Genomic DNA, 23,966 nt, shown 5'->3' with positions numbered 1-23,966 from the left:
ATTTTCTTTTGAATGACATTTTTTTTATCTGTCAGATCAACTTTGCCTCAATGCAAACTCAATGCATTCAGTTCTGTGCTTTTCAGAATGCTCAGTGTATGTCAACATATTGATTCCTAAAAAAAGAATAATAAAGCATGATTTATGTGTGACAGGATAAACAGGAGATCAATGTAAGATGCTAATTTAATATTAATATTATCACATATTGTGTTCTTAAAAACTGTGAAAAGTTTTGAGAACTAAAGCCAAAACGATATGAACTGAAATTATTTTGCTTAGTGAGTATTTGTGTTTATAGTGCATGGATTCTTTTGCTGTTTTTTTTGTTTTGTTTTGTTTTGTTTTTTTATTTCTGGTTGGCTTATATGCATTTGATGCAATGTAAAAGCTAAAGGTATATGAACAGTGTTAATTTGTATGGTTATTGCAATAATCTAAAAATATTGTCAAATAAATGAAATAAAAAATCAGATTTTGACTTTATGTGTCTTAATAAACTAAAATGTGTTTTGTTTTTCTGCGTTATTTATGTAAAAGCCAGTGACTCTACAGCCATTGGTAAAAACCCACAATCTACTAAGTATCTTGATTTTTGGGTTACTTCTGAGTAAGTCAAAATCATAAAATATCAAAAAAATTCTAAATTGGGGACAAGTCACAATATATATTTTTTTATTTACAATAATAAAAAAAATAGAACATGGTAACAACTGTCACCATATACATTTTTTTCTCTTAAAGGTAATAATTTATGTGAAATTTATATAAACTGCAGATTTTTATTTATTTATTTTACTAAATATTAAATCATCATAGCACTGCAGAGAAACCGCTTCACTGCTAGTAAGCTAGCTGTATGCCCAAACGAGCTGGGGTCTTTGTTAGCATCATGTTAACATCACTTATGAGGAAGATAATAAAGACAATACTATACTGACTTGCTCTCGGGCTTAAAATATGACAAAGTTAAACTGTGTTAATCTTGAGAAATTTCTGGAGGAGTTTTGTCAACTAGAACAGGTAAAGTAATTTACATTGCCCTATTAGCCAGCTAACTTGCTAATAGGCTAACTTCATCTGCTATTTACTTTCTCATTTTTTTACTTTCTGCCTCTCTGTTAGACTAGGAGTTTATCTATGAACTTTTACAGGAAGGCTTTCAAATGTTTTTATTAATGTCAGCTATCTTTTTTTCTTGTGTTGTTTTTTTATTGCTCGTAGTCACTTAAACATAAGAAGGAAACCTAGTAAGTAAAAGAGGGATTAGACTGTAAATAAACTTAATCCTAATGAACATACATCATACATTTGTAATAAATGTGGATTTTACTTTATAATAAACCTGAGACTGTTTGTGTTTTATTATATATGTGCATATGTGTCTTTATGGAATAAAGTATTTTCTCTGGATCTTTATTAAACAGAACATAACTGAAGTTAATGGCAGAAACAGCATGTTGGAGATCATGTTGGAGGATGCTAATAGACTGGTGAAGTTTTACCAGACCAAGGAGAAGAGCCTAATTGAGGGTGAGTGTTAAAACTCAAAACCTATCATTCAGTTTAATAACATCTCCCTCTGCTGGTGGTTTTGCATTCATCGGGCCCTACTGGAGTAGTGCTGTATGATTCATATATAAAAATAATCGTTATTCAGCTTATACTGGCCTTGGTGAAGGCCCTGGGTTCATCCTCTTTATGAAGTGAGATGTTATAACTTGTTGATCTCATTATTTGACATTTTAGCCACATTTCATATCAGTATCCAGCATTGTAATTCCACATATGTCATAGAAAAATACCATCTGGCAGATATTAATAACAAGCCGGATTTGGTAGCGATTCACTTTACAGAAGAAAAACATTTTAAATATTTGGGGATTTTTTCTGTAAATTATTAAATTTATTTCTGTTTTATATATGTATTTGGAGCATGAAAGTAGACTTTGTTTCTGAACCTCTTTCAGAAAAAGATAGCCTTCTTCTCACAGTGAACAAACTGCAGCAGACTCTGCAGGAGCAGTGCAACCTCAGAGGTATCTCTAATAACATATCAAACACACATACACATATATACAGCAAAAAAAGGTACCCTTTGTCAGCTCTAACGTTTTACATATCAGGACATAATAATATAATAGTTCTTAGCAGGTCTTAAAATGAGGTATATACATGTGACATATTAGTGACATATTATATTGTGTTGTTATTTATTTAAGAACTAAACCAGAATGCAGAAATGTTGTGTTAAAGACTAAGTGCACCCTGTGCAGTTTGTAGAACAAGTTTTAGTAGCAAGAACTTGAAGTAATTGTTTTCTTCTAGGATTACTGCCTTGTTTCAGTATCCAGTTTTGGATAAACTTTAGCTGTCGCAGAGATGGCTGCACATTTGGTCCTGTATGCTGGAGAGGAAGCCCAAACCATCAACCCTGAGGTGTTTCTATTGAGATGCTGTGTTTAGTTCTCTCCAAATGTGACACTGCACATCATGGCCAGACATCTTCACTTTGGTCTTGGCTGTCCAAAAACCAGTGTTCAAGAAATCATGTGGGTTGTTCTGGTAACCCTTCCAAACAAGCCATACTCGTTCAGTCTTTTTCTGATTGTATGTCACGAACTTTAACATTTGAAATGTGAAAATAAGGCTTGTCTGGGTTGTTTGAGGTTTCTCTGAGCATTACATGGTCTGATTTGTGGGGGAATTTGCTGCGATGTGCACTAAATAAGGACTAAATAATTTTTATTATGTCTTGATATGTAAAACCTTTATATTTTTATATATTTTTGATAGGGTGATAATCAACTGAAAATGACTCCATATCATCTTTTTCATGTTTCAGTGAAGAATGAGAGACTCAAGAATGATATGGCAGATCTGAAACAGCAGAATGAGAGAACAGCAGAGGTATGAACAGAAGTAGGAGCAAGCAACAGGTGTTTCCTGTAATCACTCTGGTAGACCTAAACTGTTAGGCTACAAAGCAAAACTAAAGGGTTTATCAGGTACATAGAGTGTTTCTACCTAGCTAAATCTCCATAATAACATATGCTGAACACATATCCAGAGTAGGTTTTCAGGTTATGAAAACGAGTTTGGTTTAAAGACCATTGTAAGTTGACACTTTTTGTTTGCCACAGATGGTCTTACCACCAATATGCTCTCTGTGTTTGATTTTTCTTTTCAAAGTTTTGAAAATACAAATTTAACAAGCAGATCATGTCTTGTTGGGCCGAATCTTTCTTTATCTTGTTTATGTGGTGGTGCTCATGTGTTTCATAAGCAGTCTAGGCTCAGTACTTTCAATACTTTATATAAATTTGGTGGTGCTAGAAACACGAAGACCGACATTAGTGACGTCTGAGCACCTCAGCATACAGGACTGAGCACGTCTGAGAACCTGTTCAGCTGTTTATGATGAGTGAAGGAACTTAACCCTCTCAGGCTCAAATTAAACTTTTTGTTGCTAATCCACAACCAAGTCCTGCAGTGGTACTTCTGAGTAAAAAAACCTCATAAAATATGTATGTGGGTTAATCCGGTTGTTAGTTCTTAACTGTTGCAAATCGGCAACGCCTGCCTTGAGAGGGTTAAACTGATGAACATCTATCATAGAAATGATACAAAGCTTTTCCTAGAGTTGGTCAAGTGAGAAACACAGAATTATACCTGCACATTTTACTTTCTCCTTTGGTTTTTTTGATCATGTAATGTGGCAGTCTTGTTCAGTCTTGCTGTTGGATGTAGTTGATGCTGCCTCTATGCAAGACACCTTGAGGCAGGAAGGTGCCTTTTCCTGGATTATATCCAGTATAGATGTTACAATATGATGTTGACATGTTTGGCTGTCAATCTGTTGTGTTTGGCTAAGCAGAAGTTTGCTGCGGTGTTGTATTCGTTGGGATTGCACCATGTTATCTAAAAGTCATAAATCAATTTCTCTTTTTTGTCGTGAACAGCAATGCAGCAGGGTGCCAGAAATTTGCAATAGAGCGTTCGGCAGATGATGCAGAACGCACATAAATGTGTTTTCACAGAGGCTTTGGGTTTGTTTCAGATTTAAAGGTTGCTTTGTACAAGTGTTTTAATAATTACTTTTCTTAGAGCCAAGTAGTGTAAAGAAATTTCCCATTTAGTGCAACATAATGCTTCAGGTCTTGTGCTGTTGTAGCTAATAGCAGACAGGTTAGAGAACTGATCAGCCTATTTTGTCACAGAATATTTAATAATGAAATTACTTTTTACTTCTTAATGCGTAGCATATGATGTCAAAAATATCATGATTAAAGTTTAAGAGGTATAAAGTGAAGCTGTCACTGAGAGTGCACAGAGAGGTAAAATATAATAATAATAATAATAATAATAATAATAATAATAATCAAATTGTACAAGATTATGAGTTTTCTTTCTGCATTGTTTGGATCACCAGTGTTTCATTTTGCTGCAACAACTTTTAAAATATTCTTTACATCTCTTCGGAGCCATGGGCTTTCTTTGCCTTCAACAACAGCGTTTATTGATGCTGTTGTTAGAGGCAAAGAAAGCCTGGGCAGGTCACACATGCTTCGTAGTGCACTCTATTGCCAAGTATGAAACAAGTGAAGCTATGCTTGGATTTACCCAAATTTATAACTTTAATGATTAATTGTAATAATAACAATAATAAATCATGATAAGTGTGTCAATGTTATCTAAATACAAAAATATGCCTGCAAGTGACAGAGCTGTCGATCAAACTCGGTTTCAGTATGTTGAGAGGAAATCTTTAGAAGTGAAAACATCTGAGGGGTATGAGCCTGTCGGAGCCTGTGCTAAAACTTTGCGCAGCAGTAATTTCAGCCTTTGTATGCTGTTATCAGGTTGGAAAAGCTGAAGTTCAGCGGCTGGTCAGAGAAATGAGAGCAGAAGAAGGGAGACACAAGAGGGCGCTAGAGGATCTAAGACAGCAGTGTGGCAGGGAGGCGGAGGATGCCCACAGGGAGTATTTTAGTCAGTGTAAGGCCTCACAGAGTGCTCAGTGCACTGAGACACTGGTTCATGTCCAATGAACCCATTGCACCCTGACATGCTACAACAAATGTATGAGAACAAGTAGGATGGAAGAGTTCCAAACACTGTCTGATAAATGGGATACCTAAATCGCATTGCCTGCAGACACACCAACACAAAAAAAGCATTGTCAGCTTGCAAAATCCTTTCATAGTCTATCTTTTTATGATGTGCATTTAGACATTTCAGTGCAGCTTTAATAAAGTCTGCAGAGGGTTTGCTTCTCCCTCTTATTTAGCTACATGCTCGCTACTCTGATCAGGAAGCTCTGCAGAAACTGTTAAAGGCATCAAACAACTTACAGTTTGCTCAGATTTGCAGGAAATCTTTAGTTTTGTTGATTCTAAAAAATGTTTTTGTGAACACGTGCACTTGTTTTGTTGATTGATTGCTTTTTATGGCTGTAGACAGAGTGAGACAAAGCATCAAGCAAATTATCTCACAATTTGACAGCCTTGAGCTCTTATATGCATAATGGGAGCACACTCCATTGAGTGCATGAGGGGGTTGTAAGACTCAGAATAAGTGAGAGTGGAGATGTTATGTAATGTTTCAGGGAATACTGACACATTATTTATATAATTTATGGTCCTTGAGTCCTATTGCACAACACGGACAGCTAACAACAGATCTGTTGAAGTTTCCTTACTTTACATCAGTTTTTTACTGACAAAATCAGAGAAATCTGCCTGTGATTTGTTTTATTCAGTGGAAGCTAAAGATGCTGAATGTAAGAAGCTGCTGGAGAAAAAGGATCTGGATCTAGAGGACATGAAGAAGAGACTAAAAGATCAGGAAAAGGAGAGTCAGAACGAGCTACTCAAGTTACAGATGGAGGTAAAATAACATAATTGAAATTGTAACCATCATACTTAATTTGATTAACATAGATCTACATAAATATCTGTCATTGCTTTTAATATATTTATGATGTTTAATAATCAGGTTTAAATTGTGTGTGATTTTAATGAATAATATTAAGAACACAGGCAGGAGCAGGAGTCTAAATCTTTGAAATAAGAATAAACTCTGCTTTGGTTTTGAGTGTCTAGTTTCAGTTACAAGCTCATTGTTTTGCTCTGTGTTTTTGGCAGTTTGGTGCAAAGTTAGCCAGAGTTCAGAGTTCAGCTCAGTGGAGCCAACAGCAGCAGCAGCAGCAACATGGCCCAAACCTTCCTCAGAGTGTCTTTAAAAGGGTAAGCAGCCCACACAGAACCTGTTACACCCCCTTGTTTAAACTGTTGTCAATCTGTAACTGAGTGTTTTGGTGTGATTTACCGTATTCCAAAAGCACAGGTGAGTAAACACCATGTGTGTAACTGTTACTGATGTACTGATGTATCCTTCTCATAGAAACTACAACTAAGAGTAGAGCAAAGTCCATTAAGTCTTAACTAGAAATCTTATCTTGTTAGTCTACACGTTTTAAGTCATCAGGCTGCTTCCCGGTATGCTGTGTAAGCTTTATCAGCCTTTGTAATGCTTTAACAGACATAAATTCCCACTTAAATGGTAGGCTGACTGCCTGTATACGTTGCTTTTCTAGTCTTATTTGACCACTCAGCTTTCAACATGGGCATGTCTTTACCCCGAAAGTGTCAGCTGGATCATTTTTGAAGCATAAATTAAACTCCAAGAAGTGAAATGGCAACTTTAGGTTCATTGCTATAAATGAACTGCACCACAGTTAATCTTGATGCTGACTGTCACAAACACCTCCTTCAGGTTAACACTAGCTGTCCACTTTATTAGGTATACCAGTTTGGTATGAGCAATACTCATCACACCAGGCGTTTTTCCAATCTTCCATTGCTCAGTTTTGGGGAGCCCCTGTGAACTGTAGCCACAGGTTCCTGTTCTTCGATGGCAGCGGTATCACCTTGTGTCACCGTCCTCCATCTACATTCAGAGATGCGCTTCTGCCTTGGTTGAATATAGAAAATGCACACTAGATATAACCATCCAATATTCAAATTCACTTAAATGACCTTTCTGAGTCATTCTGGTGCTTGGTTTGAACTTAAGGAAGTCATCTTGACTGTGTGTACATTGCTAAAATGCACCGAGGTGCTCCCATGTGTTTGGCACGTCAGATATGTGCAATAACCAGTAGATGTACTCTGTAAACTAGTCAGTGAGTGTACTTAGCCACTTAGCAACAACATTCCTTCAAGTGGGGTAGTTGGTTGCTCATTTTATGTTACAGAAAAAATGTCTAATGCTTGGGTTATTTTTGGTATCTCATAAATCCCAGACAGGGTTTTGTGTGTGTTTTGTTGAAAACTGCTAACCAAAATTTTCATTATTATGATTTCAAAATTTATTTCATTAGGGGGGAAACCGTTCAGTTATGTGTTTTCTTACATTTTGGGCTTTAAATGATTGAATAAGAAAATAATTTCAAAAGGCATGAAATCATGAACAGCAATGAAAATATCACTGAGTGGCTTCAGCAGCCACTCAGTGCAAAGCACATGGCAGACTAGATTTTTCATTTAAACTCGTTTACCTGGCATTAATCTGAAGAATAGAAGCTAGTATTTACAGGGCGTGTTTTATAGGTCAGCAGTGATTTTGTGTTTTCAGAAGTGTGTTGTATGTCTTTTTATGTTTTTCTCAGAAGCTGCAGTTTTTCCAGGAGGAAAAGAACAAAGAGATTTTTGCCCTGCGTCAGAGAATCAAAGAGCTGGAAGAGAATCAGCGTGCCAGCAGCATCCTGGACAGCCGTCCAAAGAGAAGAAAGATTTAATTTGTTTAGAGGCTAACGAGCTGCTGACCTGCCAGTGGACGTGCATGATTCCCATAGAGCATTCTGAAATTTCCAATCTTACATATTCAACAGGACATTTACTTGGTGCTTGTGCAGTGTGACTAGATTTGACTGCAAGTCCAGTGCTCTTCTTGCAGGTGACCAGTGTAAAGAAAGTACAAACACATGCTGTATTCCTGTCTAAGGATTTAATCCAATTAGACGCCTGCAGGGAAGGATGGAGGGAGAGAGTGTAGGTGGAGTAGTGCGATTGTGAATGAATTGGCTGAAAGGGCAGTCTGATTCAAGGATGTAAATCTGTTTATCTGTTTTCATTCAAAGAAATCATTAATAGTACTTATCCCCCTTTTTTCAAGGTTATTGTAATTCACACTGAGTTCTCTTTGTGTTCATATAGATGCATTTTCTCTGTGGTTTATTGTTCTGAGCATTATTAATTGACAGAAGTCTTCAACTAGCAGAGTGTCTTGCCATAAGCTAATGTTTTGTGTGTATCATAGACTGTGTAAGAAAATGTGTATTAAAAAAACTTCAGTTGATCCAGTGAAACATCGGGCACAGCTCCTCTGTTTCAAATCTTTTCTTCTTTTTCTTTTATAAATTGCAGCTCTGTTTAGAATAAAGTAGATGACACAGCAATTTATACTTCCTGTATCATTGTGTGAACAGCATGGGTGTTGTCAGTGTGACATATTGTCAGCTTCTTTAAAAAAGAAAGCATTAAGTAGTAACACAAAGCCAATAACAAAGTTGGTGAAAATGAGCTGTAAGAGCACTTCACAGCGGTTTACACGTGGAAACAGTTACAGGTAGGCTACAGTGCTACAAGCCTGTCTGCTCAGCACTGCTTCGATTAATTGCTGGAAATCAAGCTTTGGCTGGTTGGATGGAGATTATTTGCTACTAGCTTTTATGTTAGCCTTAGCCCTTAGTGTCACGATTCCATCTTTTGCACAGTAAAAATAAAACTTCACACGTTCATATATCCACTCGCCTGCTGCATCATTTTCACTTTGATTTCCAGGGTGTTTTTGAATTCAGTCCTCTGCAGGCTGATTATTCATCCTTTTATTCCTAACATGTTACCCAGCACACATCAGTATAAATATCCAGCATGATTTATTTTTGGCAGTGTTGTTTTTTGAGGGGGTTTTGAGCAGTGTGTATAATAATTATGATTTTGTACATTTGCATGGTTTTTGACTGCTGTCTGCTGATTAATGTCCTTCCACTACTCTACACAGGGATGACATACCTGAATGAAGATGCTCATGCCTGCTGAGGCGTTGACCTTTCTAATCTCGTTATCTGTGCTGTTCTGCCAGCATCTAAAGGGGATAGAGAGCTAATCTCTATGGGAACATTTGCTAATGCCGTTGCATAACATTTCATCTTCACAAAATCCAAGAGATCAACTTTACCTAGATAGCACATGGATGTCAGTTGCACAGGTGTATTATGTTAGACATGAAATCCGCATTCTGATCATATAAACTCTAAAAACAACTTATTTGTGCATATCTGTTTTATGGCCCCTTTTTTGATGTTTGAATTGATGTTAGCTGTATGAAAGGACTGGGGCAGACTCAGATTAAAGCAGGATTAGAGGTCATGGCATCATCTTAAGCTTTCGTTTCTTGGACATGAAAAGAGGCTGAAGATAAGCAAAGGTGAGGGGTGTGGCCAGAGATGCCCACACTGACTGAACACTTTACTAATCGTTGTGACGCTCCCCCTACCACGCTGCCTTGCATGTGATTTGCCATGAGTGTGTAGTCATCTGATTTAGAGGACTGAGAAGAGAGCGAGGCTATGACAACGCTGCTCTGAAGACATTTTTTAGGGTTCTGTACAGAAAAAATAACCCCCTTTTTTAATATCATTTGCAAGGGGCTCTGCAGCCATGGTTTGATGCAGAAACTTGGTAAGAAAATTTCTCATTGTAGTTATTTGTGTGTGTTACTGTTTTATTGCAACCATTTCACTACTAGGTTTCTAAAACAGTATAAAACATGTATTCGTTGCAGATTTAATTAATGTTTTACTTGAGCGATTTGGTTTCAGTGAAATAAGTGTCAAAACTTAATAGTGGTTCTTTTGGGGAAATTTATAGAGAATATCAGGAATCAAGTAAAAAACAACACCTTTGTCCCTCTAGTTTACTTCTATATGCTCCTCTGTACTGTAACTTACATAAGATGGACTGTTAATGACTCCACCACTATCTTCAGCCTGCTGCAGAAATGCCTGGAGGCCAGTACCAGGTGGCGAGCGCCAGGCTCCACCACAGCCTCTACAGCCTGACGGACAGCTCTGATGCTGGGCCTGAGGATGAGGAGACAGACAACCTCACTCCCCTGGAGAAGCTCACCAGAGATATGTGCAAGGACGAGCAGACCATCAAGGAGCTGATCATAGGGCGCAGAATTGGATTCTATATGGTCCGCGGGGAGATCGGCTACGGGACATTCTCCAGGGTCAAACTGGCTTTCCACGCTCTGACGAGAGGTAGATGGATATTCTGAATCTTCAAGATAATCTTCACTTATATTTTACCTTTGCTTCCTTTGCCTCTGTCTCAGACTCAACCCTATCAAAGCAGAGCTTGAATAGAGTGTGGATATGCAAGGTTTAAACTGGTTGCAGCCCTTTGTTGACAACACTTGAAAACCTTTTTTAAAGACTACACACGTCTGATGTTTGATGGGCCTGAAACTGAGAAAAAAACACAGCTCATGCAATAATGAGCAATTTTATGCAACACAGTTTCCAAATTTAAACTCATCTATAAAGCTTCCAATGCACCAGATGCTGATTAGTTGCTCAGTTAAAAGGAGAAATTACTGAAATACAGCAGCAGAACAGCTGCAACCTGATTCCAAACCTGATGTGTTGAGTCGTTTCAGGACAGGTGGCAGAAATCTGACCTGAAAAGATCCAATTATTCACATAGCTTGAGATAGCTTCTCTTTGAATGTGTTGCAAAACAGTCCACCACAAACACATTCAACATACAGCAAAGTTAAGCTGAGGAGATTTTCACATTTGCAAAGCACAAACAGATTGTATCATTATAAATACCTTCAACATTTAAGCACAAATCCAATGACTTAAAACTGCTAATGGTGGTTGAACCACTAGAACCACAAGAACTGCTAGAGAAAACAGGTTACTGCAAAATTGCTGCCTTTCAAATGGCCAGGTCTGTGACCACTCGCAGTTAGTTGCCATCTTCAAAGCAACTTGCAATGGGAAGCAGTAAGAAGGAAGGGCAATGGGAATGAAACAATCAGTCCCCTGTCGATTGGGAATTGAATGGGGTCAAACTGACAATTACATGTAATTTTGTTTGTGATAATACAACATTTAACTGTGAAAATCTGTTGCCGTCTTCATCCACAGAAATTCATATGAATTATTTTGATTCTAGCCAGAATCTCGTAGATTTGAAACAGAAATTTAGATATTTAAACTGCTAAATGGCATAAGTGCTTGGAAAGACCTGCTTTTACATAGGAATATAACCAGAATACAACCAGCTGACAAACAGTTGAGAAAAGTCTGCTATTGCAAAGAGACATGTCGCAGCTGAGTTGCACTTATTGCCTAAGACCGACTCATATTGGTTGAAACATGTTAGCATTTTTTTATAAATTAGATGGCAGTTATTTGCAAACAGTTGCCAATCTGTCTGAGACTGATTGCCATTTGTGTTGGTCTGCAAATGTTCAAAGACAGGTTGCCTTCCACTATGCACCTGGTTAAACTTTTTCTATTCCAAGGAGTCAAGTCTGAAAAGCAGCTGATATCTGGTGGTTCATCTGGATAAATTAATTAAGAGGACCAATCAACTGCAGCTGATTATATATTATATAATATAAACATGCTGTTCTGGTGATGCCAGTCCTTTTTCATCGTATCCTGCTTTAAGCTAAACAATTTCAAACATTGGGATTTCAGGTTTACCTTCAGCAAGCTAACCCTTTATTAACTTTTTGATCATTACTTAATAATTAACACCATATGTTATAAATTTAATAAAAGAATTCTGCTCGCAGTCACTTCTTTAGTTAAAGACATTTTTTTTCCGATTCATTTAACTACTCTCTCCATGTATCTCCATGCAATGCAAAAGCACTCCGGTTTCTGTGTAAGCTTTCAGTTTCTGTTCGACTTTCAGCCTCTGATGTCATGGACACCTTCTCTGGAGTTATGTTACCATGACACGATCATTCTGTCCAATCTTTCACAGACAAAGTGGCTCTGAAGATCCTGGATAGGACGAGGCTGGATGCTGAAGCCCAGCGTCTTCTCTCCAGGGAGATCAGCAGCATGGAGGCCCTGCACCACTCAAATGTGATCCGTTTGTATGAGGTCGTGGAAACGCCGAGACGCCTCCACCTGGTGCTGGAGTATGCAGGAGGAGGAGACCTCCACAGCAGGATATGCAGCGAGGGAAAATTGTCAGACAATGCCAGCAAGATCACCTTCGCCCAGATCCTCTCTGCCATCAAACATATGGTCAGTGATGTTGAAAGCTTTCAGAGCAAGATGCTGCTTGTGTTTCCCATCATGCAGTTTAGTTATGTGCTCAGTGAAGTCACACCTTCTCACATGTGAGACACACACAAGATGTCATCTGCTTCAGATGTGTCATGGCTGCTGGCAGTCCTCTGTTTGGTTTGAAGGTGAGGGAGCTGCCTGGGTAGAGCGTGCAGGAGGCAGGACACATGACAGACGCTGGCTCACTGTGAATAAGCCAGATTATAACCTGCCCTGTTCACACAGGAACACAAACTGGATTTTTACTGAGAAGCTGGCAGGTCAAAGATCAGCTAACAGTTAATCCCACCATGTCTGACACAGAGCTGTTATAATTTTACCCATTTTAAAAAATTATTTGAAATGTTATCTTTTCTTTTATTTGGTAAATTTCTAGTGTGAGTTTGCTTGTTTTGGTTCATTTTCATCAGCTTCACGGTTCATTTTAGTTTATCATTATGCATTTATTATATTAGGTATTTTAATAAAAACATAACCCCTCATGACATGTATGTATTGTAAGATGTTTTTGGTGTTTTTCCTGACTGGAAAAACACCAAAAACATCTTGATGTGTTTACATACATCAGCACACTAACAAAGGTTAAAAGTCAGGACATTCACCAGGGAAAAACCAGAATGACACAACAAAGACCTGATGACAAAGTCAGGGCTTAAATACACACACGAGGTGGGTAATTATAGATAAAGAACAGGGCTGGAAAAATAAAGAGAGGTGGACAGAATCAAACCAATGACATAAAGAGGAATCAAAACTAAACACACAGGAGACAAGAGACTAGCAAAATAAAACAGGAAGTAACCAAACAAAGGAACATCTGACATTGCCAGGAAACTGGAAACCATCCGGGGGATAACTGTAAAGAACGCAAAAAACTGAAAGAACTACAACAAAGAGTCTAAAGCCAGAAGCACTGGGTCAAATATCCAGGATCATGACAGTGGCATCAAGTCTGTGCTACCTTACATGAGGAAATGTACTGTTATTTTTGGCCATGAAATACTCGATGCACTTTATGCTTCAGTAAATAAAATCCTGCTTAATATTTTTATTTCAGTCTTGGTGATTTTCTTTTAGGGAAAGAATAAAACCTCTTTGGCAAGTCCCAATTTTTTTTCTCTGCAGGAAAATCCTGATGAAGACCTGATGAAGATCCAATATATATCTCATATTTATTCATAAAAGGGTTCTTTCCTTATCTTATTGTATAAGATATTATTTTAGTGACTCACACTCAACTCTTATAGTCAGGTTGCATTAGAAGAATGAAAATAGGGTCCGTTAGATGAAATCTTGGAATGGAGAATGGAGACATACATCAAAAACATGCAAAAACATGATTATAAACAAGCCTTTGTGCTGACCCAGTTATCTAAACCATTGGAGTGAATATTTTAATTTTCACTTTAGATTTTTTTCAGGGTGATTGTGGGTTTAGCTGTAACCTGGGCAGCTTAGGTGCAGGTCTGCTCAGAGCACTTTTTTGTGTTCCAAAACAATGTTAAAGTTGTGCGGTCACTGAACTGGTCACCATTAAAATTATAATTCATTACAGCCATCCAGCTGTACATCTAAATTCCCAAAAGCCTTTTAACAGATGCAACTTTAATAGTGAAAGTCTAACCTCACATTTACTTTACAGTTTGAAATTCCAACCTTCTCTTTATGTTTTGCTCTGCAGCACAGCATCAACATCATCCACCGGGACCTGAAAGCAGAGAATGTCCTGTTCACCATCGACGGCTGCGTGAAGGTGGCTGACTTTGGATTCAGCACGCAGATGTCAAACTGCAACAATGCCCTGGACACCTTCTGTGGCTCGCCGCCCTACGCAGCCCCAGAGCTCTTCAGGGATGAGTCCTACCTGGGGCCTCCGGTAGATGTTTGGGCAATGGGAGTCCTGCTTTTCTTCATGGTGACCGGCACCATGCCGTTCCGTGCCGAAACCATGGGCAAGCTGCGGCGCTGCGTCATTGAAGGCAATTACACCATCCCCCCCTGGGTGCCAGGACCCTGTCAGAGGCTCATAAAAGGCATCTTGAAGCTGGTCCCCAGTGAACGATATGCTATCGACCAGATGCTGGGTTGTGATTGGCTCTTACCTGTGGAGTTCCCCTGGCCGTTTCTCCCTTCCGACTCAATGACCACCCTGCGGAGCCTGATGGTCTCGGAGAACACCAGCCTGGAAGAGGAAGTGGAGGAGGTCAGAAGCTCGCTGGAGAAGCTTGGCTTTACCGCAGAGCACCTGCAAAACAATCCGCTGAAAGACAGCCGGAGTCCTGTCACCGGGGTCTACCGCATCCTGCTTCACCAGGCCCAGAAGAAGAAGGGCTGCGACTCTCCCCCAGTAGTCCGAGGGATGGTGAGAGACCCCAAGAGGGAGGGGCTCCGTGCCTACAGGGGCCTCAGGCACACCTCCAAGTTATGTGTGCTTTCATAATAAAGCACTGCTTTTGCACAGACTTATTTTATACCAACTTGCAACAAACAGGAACATTTTTAAATGACTTGTAGCTTTTACAGTTTTTAGCTTTTGATAAATTTGTTTCACTCCTCCTAATGCAACTCAGGTGTCAACCTGCAGCAATGCCCCAGTCACCTTCTGCACTGTTTGGAATACCCTAAATGTTAAATAAACATGGAAGTGCCTAATGAAATTAAACAAAGGTAGTAATCAATGAAGGAATGTGTGTTTTCATTCATTTATTATTACTTTTTAGCAATATTTAAACACATGAAATATTTTTTTTCTAAAGCCCAACAGACAATATAAAAGCTGTAACAAGAGAGAGAGAATGGGACGTACATTAAATGAGAGACAACGCTTATGCCCTGTTCACGAAAGTGTAACTAAAGTAAGGAGCGGTGCCTGATGCAGATTTCATTTTAAAGGCAGAGCAGGTGGTTCTGCTGCTGCACCCAAACACAGCTGATCTCCTGTCTTTGTGCTGTGTTTACCAAAGTTTCACCAAGTGCCTGCCAGTAAATAATAGTCCCGACAGCAGCTGGCAGGATACCATAGATAGTCAGGACCCCCACCCTCTCTTCTCCCCAAAACCGGCCCAAACCAGCCAGACCTCACTCAGCACTGTACTGACTAACCCCTCCGACTCCTCCCAGCCCTGCCCTGTCCGACCCCAACCTGCAGGAAGCAGCAGATGGCGCGGCGTGGCCAGGGAAGACATCTGCGGGCTAAACAATAGGCACTCTGTTCGGACCGCTGGAGCTGACAGGCCGGGAGCCCCGCTATTGTGCTCTGCGCCATACATATGCAGATGAAGTCTGGAGGAGGAGGGCCTGAATGTGTTTGCCCCCTCCTCCCTCAGATGTCAGGCCGTATCGTCTCTCCACCCAAAGGGAGCTTAAGGCTTGTGTTAGTTTCAGCCCTCCTCCCTCTAAACACCCCGAAAAAGCACAAAAAACAGAGTTTTGCAACTGCAAGTGAAAACACAACGCAAAATTCATCTTTCAAGTTTTATTGAGTATTTTCCACTTACAGCTTCCAATAATGTTTGAAACAGCTGATAAGTTAACACCAAGTTAGTTTCCAGCATTGCCTCAAAAAGATCAAACACATTAAGTCAAATTTTATTTTCTTTTTGTTTTCACTACAGGCTACATAGTAAAATATTTATAGGATAAGCTAACAAATTCTCATGACGTTAAGTTAATTGAGCGATTTTCTAAAGTGAAACCTTTAGAATATAGACATTTTGTTGTTTTCTATATATGTTTTAGAATATTTTGTCATTGTTAAATTTCTAAAGTGAAACCTTTAGAGAATTAAGACAATTCTGGAAAGTGGGAAACATTTCCGCTGACTGCAACTGATGTCATGTTGCTCAGCGAAGAGGACATCCTTAAAAAGTCCCTTTCTAAGAAGGCCTCTCTCTCAGCACCGCTTCTTCTCCTGCTGCGCGTGCTTCAACGTGCGACATTTGCTCTGTGGAACCACAGGACGCAGAAATCGCTTCTCCTTCCTCTCCAAACCTCATCCGCACAAAGAATGAGGGTCGATGCGTCGCTCTTGTGGCATGCCCGACCTCATTCACATAAAGAATGAGAGTCATCTTGGCATGGACGGGACAAGAGGCGACGGTTCACGGGGGCCCCTCGGGCCGGCGCCGTGCTGCCTGGACGGGAATCCTCCTCAGGAGTATCCAGGGATGAGCAGAAACAGGGTCATCCTGTCCATCAGGATGAGTATTTCCAGATAAGAAGCTTTGCAGCATCTGAGCGAGTGAGGAGCAGGTCCCAGATCAGCGCTCGGGGAGGCTGATCTCAGGAACCCAGTCGTTCAGATGCCTGCTCTCCTCACAGAACAGGTGCAGCTTCTCCAGAGCGGGGTCCTCCCAAGACCCGTCAGCCGGGTTCTGATCAAACAGGAAGAGGAAAGCAGATTTAGTCGCACGTTTCTTTTCAGAAAGCACAAAAAAATAAAAACAAAAAATCAGCCTTGAAATTCTTCACAGTGCTGCTACTGAGCTCTACATACCGTGATGAGGACGCAGTGCGCATCTTCAAACTGTTCCGCCTTGTCCCCAACAATCTCCACTAGACGCTGCATGTCGCTCACTCTGACGATGCTGATGTCGTTGTCGAAGCAGAAGGACTGGATGAGGGTGAAGTGGATCTGGAGGGCGATGTCACACTCAAACTCCTCATCCATGGCCAGGACGCAGAAAGACACACTGTCCGGGTCTCTGTGGGGACATTAAAGAACAAAATCCATGAGATTCTACCCACAACTGAATAAATCAGCGTTTAAATGAGTTTACACGTAGTAAACTTTATCTTTCCAGCAGTCTCATACTTACAGGTTCATAACTTTTGCGCACTCGTAGACACCAACGGTGAGGGAGTCGTTGTCTTTGGCGGTCACCAGGACCTCCTCGAGGGCAGTGCCGGCGCACTGAGCACGCTCGGTGGGTTTCTGGATCAGGACCTCCTCAAAAGTCATGATGAAGGCTGTGAGGATATTCCGCTGTGGAAAAGCTCGAGAAAGTCTGAAGAGTAAATCCGCAGAGAGAGCAGAGTGCTTTCACAGCCGCGGTCACTCTCTTTTATACCCTGCAGCTCGTGCGGCGCAGTGAAAGCTCTGTGCCCTGATTGGCTAAAGCTGAATGGTGTATTGGTATGATAATGCTATTGTCACACTCCGGCTCGTGGCAGATTGATGGGGGTCATCGAGCCACTCACACCCCCGGCTGCACGCACGCAGCAGCTTGCCCTGCAAGCTAAAAATTGCTTAATTATATTACAGAAAGCGTTTGATTACTCTGCAGCACTTTAGTGCAACGCACTCAAAACACAGCATATGATTCAAGTTGCAGTGACACATCGTGCACCTGTCTTTTTACATGTACTCATAATAAACTACAAACTGAAGTAAAATGCGCATATAGCTACTCGGAAATCTTTGCAAAGGTTACTTATGGACACTTTTAGCCCCACAAACGTCTTTGTGAACTTTACTAAAACATTTTTTGAACTCAGACAAACTTCTAATGTCTTTTCCTTCATTTTATACTTTTCTGATAGAATCTAAGTAGCAGAATGGCGAAAGTGTGAAGCTCCCCTCCTCCCTCTCAGCAGCAGAGAAAGGGCAGGTGGATGATGCCATCTGTGGAGTACAGGCTGGCCATAAAACTGCCCCATTGTAAGCACAGAAGCTCCTCTATTGTCACGGTCTTCTATACAAATGCAAATCATCAGCGCGTGCCAGAACGCAGTGCGTGCTGCACAATCTGCAGTGCTGGCCCACGCGAACCACGTGGCCATCAGCTGGCCCCCAAATCCTTCCTTCCTCGGGTTTTATTTATTTACTCTGGGGAGTTCAGGAGCCACGCGAGTTACGCAGAAATAGCTTTAAAAGTTATTTTCCTTGGAATTTGGCCCATAGTTCCACTAAATGCTTTCATTTGCGATTTAAGTGGTCCCGACAAACTTTTACGCAGGACTCCATTTCACCTGCTCCACGCGTTAGGCACTTTCAATGTAACATATTGTCATTATTTGGTAATTTTTAGTATCCAGTTCAAGTAACCTGACCTGTGTCTGGTTTTATTATTATCCACAACTTCTTTTCACTCCGAAACTTTTACGCACGATCCTGCCTCATTCGGTTCACTTCTAGTGCCGTTTCTCTTCTCTTATTTGGTGCCATTTCATCTGCATAATAATCCAAAACACATCTTGCATCAGGTCAGACCTGTTGCCATTGCTGCGTAAATTGCGCAGGGGGTTGGAGGTGCAGACACAGGTCGGTGGTGATTGATTCAGCACTATTGTTCTATGGAAGGCACAGTGGCAGATGGAGAACTGTCGCTATGAGGGGACCCCCTCCTCCAAGCCCCCCTTCTCCAAGCCCCCATTCTCGTTCTCCTAAACCTAGGTCATCTTCGACCCCAGGGCTTTTTTTTTTTTTGTCTTTTGTCGACATGTCTCAACATTCGCAAGTCTGTTGTCTGAGTTTTGATTAAGTTAGAATACCAAAGATGAGACTTCACAGTCTAAACTTGCAAAATGTAAAAGGCTATCTCCCCAAACAAGTAGAGGCAAATAAAAATCACTCTCAGTTTGAGCTGTAATCAGACGAGAATGCCCCAAGTGTTTCGTTTAACAACAAAATGCTTATCTTTGCATTATTGCAAACAGGGTCATTTATTTGTTTTTACTTCAGTCCTCATCTGCGCGTCATCTGGCCCAAAGTTTGATTTGGATCTAGCTGATACAAAATAAAACACACATCTACTTTTAGGAAGGATAAGCTCTTATCACCACGGGCCAGGCGCGTGCAAATCGATACCAACCCATTGTTGGTGAAGCACATCTGCCAGATGGTGGACTCTCCGGCAGTGCGCGACAGGTGTTGGTGTTCAAAGCTCTTTACTGGTGACCTGCGGCGACTCAACAGAGCCCACCCTCTGCGTTATAAAGGGAAATGTCCAAAGGTGGCAGATAATTCAGAGGTTTGCAGAAATGTGTTTTTAGTGTTTGCAGAGATGACTTAAGCTCTGTGAATAAAAACAAAATATTTGTATATATTTTTGCACTGATAAAATACGTTTTTGAGTTAGAGAGCGATACACATTACATAACAATCATATTTAGCGTAGATCCACGCAGTCTGTCTACAATTCTGCGTTTTAAACACAACTTACAAAAATAATCTTTGCAGGAGTAGAACATGTGTCTATTACGCCCAGCAGGTGCTGCGTGACTTCTTTTGTTCACCCTCACTTTACCTTCCCCCTGGGACAGATGGTATCTGCCGGTTACTATGGAGAGTGATGCAGAGTAGAGAGATAAAGCACGCAGGCATCTCCAGATGCCACGCGCCAGTCTTTACACATGCAAAGCAGCGGCCCGTGCCATTTCTTAATCTACAACAAACAGTTCATGCTGTGAAGCTGGTCACGACGTCTAAAAGTCTGCCTGACAGTCAGTACAGTTAGAAGGGTGGATAGATCTGATTATTTTGACATCAAACATTGCTGAATACCCTGCATTGATGCTGTTTTTAAGAAAGTTTCTGCTTATTCTTCCAGAAAATTTTCTACGACGTCTTAAAAGGGCCCTGTCCGACGGTGTTCCAATAGTGTTTTAGCTGTTCTGACCACAGCATTAATAACAATTTGGACATTTCTCGCCTATTTACAAATATACATTGTGCATATTTCATAAATTTTTATATCTTTGCATTTTTACACCAGCTGCGGTTTCAGTTAGGAATAAAATATTTAGCTTTTAAAAAACTTCAAAAAGTGGTGAAAGCATGAAAATATCTTACAAGTCTCGAATAGATTTACTGAAGCATTTGTGTACACAAGACTTTATCTGACTAGCTTATTAAATCAAACTTTTATTTATACAGAAAAATATAATGTCATCATTTGAAAACAAACCAGTTCAACATCTAATGCTCTGTCTTCAGATTTTAAAAATCCATCTTTAGATCGATTTTTAACAGCAGACCAAACCAATCAGCCACTGCCACCCATTCATTTCCACAAAAGGTTAAACTAAAACAGCAAGTCTTTCTCTGTGATTTCAGCTCATTTTAATAATCTTTATAAGCTTGCTTAGATCTGATCTGAAGTTAACTTTGACATGATGAATGGTGTTAGGATTCTAACCTTGCAGGAAAGCTTTATTCAGAGCCCAAACTCTGTGGATGAATGGAGTAATACATTTTAAATGGCAAATATGAAATGATATGGATGACATAACTGGATCAAAAGGATGTAGACTTCTTACTGTTTTCACTGGAGCTTTTTATTGCACTGATCCAGGCAGACATCAATTCGCACAAAACAGCAACAGTTACATGGAGAACCTCAAGAATGCAAGAATGCAGGAGTTTTGACCAAAGTTACTACTAATGCTCTGTTACTCTTCATGTAATCGAAGATCACTCCAAGTTTTATTAAAACTAGCTGATTGCACAAGAAAGAGCAAGTTTGAAACAGATAGATTTGAAAAGTCTGAAATGAACCTGACAAACACTTTGTTGATGTTCGGTGAGATGCCACAAACAGCGGTAAATTTAACTCCATGCAAATGAATGCAAATGACTGGGTGCATTAAAACAAGCCCCCCTAAAGCACAATATTATGATTTGGAAAGCGTGCAGTTGCATTGAGAAATACTTTAGATTTAAATATCCTTTGGCTTCATCGTTTAAGCATTTCAGTGGTGTTATCAGTCGCTTCTTAATCTTGCAAAACTTTGAGGACTTTCACAATAGTAGTCTGGTCTTGCTGTGTGGTTTCATTATTCTTGTAAGCTGAAATAAGCACTTAAAGGTCAGGCTTTCTACATTTGATCCTTTCAAATGAAGCTGCCCCCAACTTTCTAAGACTTTTCTATGGGCACGCGTGCCTGAGGGTGGGATGGGGGCTGCTGGCCTCTTGTTACCATTGTGCTGCAATCAGCCAATGAAAGAGTCAGCACGTGCTGGGTCTGCAGTATAAATGTTGGCAATCTCCTGGAAGCAGCACAAACAGCCTTTTCTGGACTTTCTGATACTGCTTCAGCTGAACTGTGAGATACAAACTAACCATGCAGTCTCCTGGAAAATCTCTGAAGGAAGCTCTGCTGTGTGCTCAGAGTGAGGAGCGACTCACTGTTGGAGTCTATGAGAGCGCCAAAATTATGACTGAGTAAGTAAACTTCATGTGACCTTAGCATCTTCTCTTAAGATTAGGGTTAATAAACACTGAACAGCAGCGCTTAACAGGATGATTTTTGTTTGCCTACAGAGACCCGGACAGTGTGTCTTTCTGCGTCCTGGCCATGGATGAGGAGTTTGAGTGTGACATCGCCCTCCAGATCCACTTCACCCTCATCCAGTCCTTCTGCTTCGACAACGACATCAGCATCGTCAGAGTGAGCGACATGCAGCGTCTGGTGGAGATTGTTGGGGACAAGGCGGAACAGTTTGAAGATGCGCACTGCGTCCTCATCACGGTATGTAGAGCTCAGTAGCAGCACTGTGAAGAATTTCAAGGCTGATTTTTTATTTTTATTTTTTTGTGCTTTCTGAAAAGAAACGTGCGACTAAATCTGCTTTCCTCTTCCTGTTTGATCAGAACCCGGCTGACGGGTCTTGGGAGGACCCCGCTCTGGAGAAGCTGCACCTGTTCTGTGAGGAGAGCAGGCATCTGAACGACTGGGTTCCTGAGATCAGCCTCCCCGAGCGCTGATCTGGGACCTGCTCCTCACTCGCTCAGATGCTGCAAAGCTTCTTATCTGGAAATACTCATCCTGATGGACAGGATGACCCTGTTTCTGCTCATCCCTGGATGCTCCTGAGGAGGATTCCCGTCCAGGCAGCACGGCGCCGGCCCGAGGGGCCCCCGTGAACCGTCGCCTCTTGTCCCGTCCATGCCAAGATGACTCTCATTCTTTATGTGAATGAGGTCGGGCATGCCACAAGAGCGACGCATCGACCCTCATTCTTTGTGCGGATGAGGTTTGGAGAGGAAGGAGAAGCGATTTCTGCGTCCTGTGATTCCACAGAGCAAATGTCGCACGTTGAAGCACGCGCAGCAGGAGAAGAAGCGGTGCTGAGAGAGAGGCCTTCTTAGAAAGGGACTTTTTAAGGATGTCCTCTTCGCTGAGCAACATGACATCAGTTGCAGTCAGCAGAAATGTTTCCCACTTTCCAGAATTGTCTTAATTCTCTAAAGGTTTCACTTTAGAAATTTAACAATGACAAAAAAAAAAAGATTCAGAAAAAAATCATCTAAGGTTTTCACTTTGGATATTTAATACTGAATTTAAAAAAAGGTTTAAATAAAAAAAAAGATCTGACTTTAAATCTTGAAGTGTGAAACAAAAACTCTTTCAATTTAACTTCATGAAAAACGAAACTATTTGTGAATTCTTGCATATTTTTTCACATGAAAAGTTACAAATAAAACATTTGAAAATTCTACTTTGCTTATTCACTATTCTTTAATTTTTTGTCTCAGTTGTCTGAAGTAGAAACACAGTAACACTTGGATTTTTTTTCCCGTGGCAACATTTTGAGCTCCTTTTAGGGAGTTTTACTTTTACTGGAATCACTCAGCAAGGTCTGCAGCTCCTGAGTGAAATGGGAATAAAGTTAAGAAAACCAAGTATATAACAATGTAATTGCACAGCTCAGATTATTGTTATCGGACTCATTTCTTTATAGCAGTAAAGGATTAGGAGGGGTTACGAGATGGATAAAAAACAATAAAGTGGGAAAAATAGATGCATAATGGTAAACCTCTAAAAAGTTTCATAGTCAGATGAAAAACAGCTAAGACCAATCCATTTACTTCTCTAGAGGAGGTGAGGTGATTTTAACGTTACCTGGCATGGCCAGAGATTTAAATCTGCTGTTTTCATTCCTTCTACAGTAATGATTACAGATCAAATTAAGTTTGTCTCTGTGAGCCTGCAGCTTCTCCTGTACTTCAAATGCCAAAATATGTTTTTTCTTTTAGTGTGAAATTCCTACGACCGCTGCTATCAGGTGACCCTCTAATCTCAAAAATTGATTTAAAAAGTATTTTTTGTATATATTGTTTATCACGCTTTTTCAAGTTGGTACATTAAAAACCTAGTGGATTAGCTATTAGCAGCTTGTGTTTTAATACTATAGCCAGAGAGGCCGACTTTGACCTATGAAGGAAAACTTTCAGTTTGTGATATTCAAGTTTGTTTTGCTTCCTGTTAAATTATTACAAAGTCCTGTTGATGATGAACCTAAACTCGAGTTAAATGTGACCAAATAATGAGTGCAGTCTATAGACGGGCAAATAACATCTGCATCTATCTCAAAAACTGATGACTTTGACAACATAAACATATTTGACACCTTTAACTTAGTTATATATCCCCCTTTTCAACAGAAGTGAACTATTTTTTAAAAGACTTCACAGACAGAGGTGGAGTGGTAAATTGTTCCAGAGCCTTGGCGCCACAGACCAAAAGGCTCTGTTTGCCTTAAAGGCTTCAGTCTTCTACAAAGGACAACAAACAGATTTTGAGCTTTTGAATGAAGACACTGAGCAGCACTGTGTCTAATGTGTCTAACAAGAAGTTG

General features: G+C 40.2%; 4 protein-coding genes and 1 pseudogene across 8 annotated transcripts in view; 4 read left to right on the top strand and 1 right to left on the bottom strand.

The window, feature by feature from the left end:
• The window catches only part of ghrb (growth hormone receptor b), a 33,783-nt gene extending 33,302 nt beyond the window's left edge, over positions 1-481 (top strand). For both annotated transcript variants that reach the window (XM_082538325.1, XM_082538326.1), the window contains exon 9: positions 1-481. This exon is cut by the window's left edge and continues 1,408 nt beyond it. The gene's annotated coding sequence lies outside the window, so the exon portion shown is untranslated.
• A 321-nt stretch (positions 482-802) lies between these two features.
• Positions 803-8,465, top strand: ccdc152 (coiled-coil domain containing 152). Of its 3 annotated transcripts, none has more exons than XM_082540238.1 (8): positions 803-1,023; positions 1,428-1,533; positions 1,971-2,039; positions 2,846-2,910; positions 4,863-4,992; positions 5,762-5,889; positions 6,147-6,248; positions 7,673-8,465. In XM_082540238.1, exons 1-8 carry the CDS (start codon positions 961-963, stop codon positions 7,799-7,801), a joined length of 792 nt encoding a protein of 263 aa, XP_082396364.1. In that variant the 5' UTR covers positions 803-960; the 3' UTR covers positions 7,802-8,465. The 3 variants fall into 3 exon arrangements, with proteins under 3 accessions (XP_082396364.1, XP_082396363.1, XP_082396365.1); XM_082540237.1 differs by having other exon boundaries at positions 807-1,023; positions 4,863-4,998; XM_082540239.1 differs by lacking the exon at positions 803-1,023 and adding an exon at positions 1,145-1,250 and having other exon boundaries at positions 4,863-4,998.
• A 93-nt stretch (positions 8,466-8,558) lies between these two features.
• On the top strand, positions 8,559-15,067 carry LOC309710622 (serine/threonine-protein kinase NIM1-like; annotated as a pseudogene). The gene is made up of 4 exons (XR_014280659.1): positions 8,559-9,746; positions 10,054-10,330; positions 12,075-12,343; positions 14,067-15,067. The product of XR_014280659.1 is annotated as a serine/threonine-protein kinase NIM1-like (transcript).
• A 778-nt stretch (positions 15,068-15,845) lies between these two features.
• On the bottom strand, positions 15,846-17,445 carry LOC309712034 (growth arrest and DNA damage-inducible protein GADD45 gamma-like). The gene is made up of 3 exons (XM_082542615.1): positions 17,203-17,445; positions 16,881-17,088; positions 15,846-16,758 (listed from the first exon to the last, which is right to left on the bottom strand). The coding sequence occupies exons 1-3, from the start codon at positions 17,343-17,345 to the stop codon at positions 16,645-16,647; spliced, it is 465 nt and encodes a 154-aa protein (XP_082398741.1). The 5' UTR covers positions 17,346-17,445; the 3' UTR covers positions 15,846-16,644.
• Positions 17,446-21,448: 4,003 nt separating this feature from the next.
• LOC309710860 (growth arrest and DNA damage-inducible protein GADD45 gamma-like) lies at positions 21,449-22,529 on the top strand (the record flags this gene model as incomplete). The annotated part of the gene is made up of 3 exons (XM_082540680.1): positions 21,449-21,549; positions 21,649-21,856; positions 21,979-22,529. 3 exons carry the CDS (start codon positions 21,449-21,451, stop codon positions 22,090-22,092), a joined length of 423 nt encoding a protein of 140 aa, XP_082396806.1. The 3' UTR covers positions 22,093-22,529.
• Between the last annotated feature and the right edge of the window lie 1,437 nt (positions 22,530-23,966).

The sequence above is a fragment of the Aulonocara stuartgranti genome, assembly GCF_965226115.1.
Source record: "Aulonocara stuartgranti genome assembly, chromosome: 7".
Classification (NCBI taxonomy): domain Eukaryota; kingdom Metazoa; phylum Chordata; class Actinopteri; order Cichliformes; family Cichlidae; genus Aulonocara; species Aulonocara stuartgranti.
The sequence above is the reverse complement of the archived record's forward strand: the minus strand, read 5'-3'. Positions and strand labels throughout refer to the sequence as shown.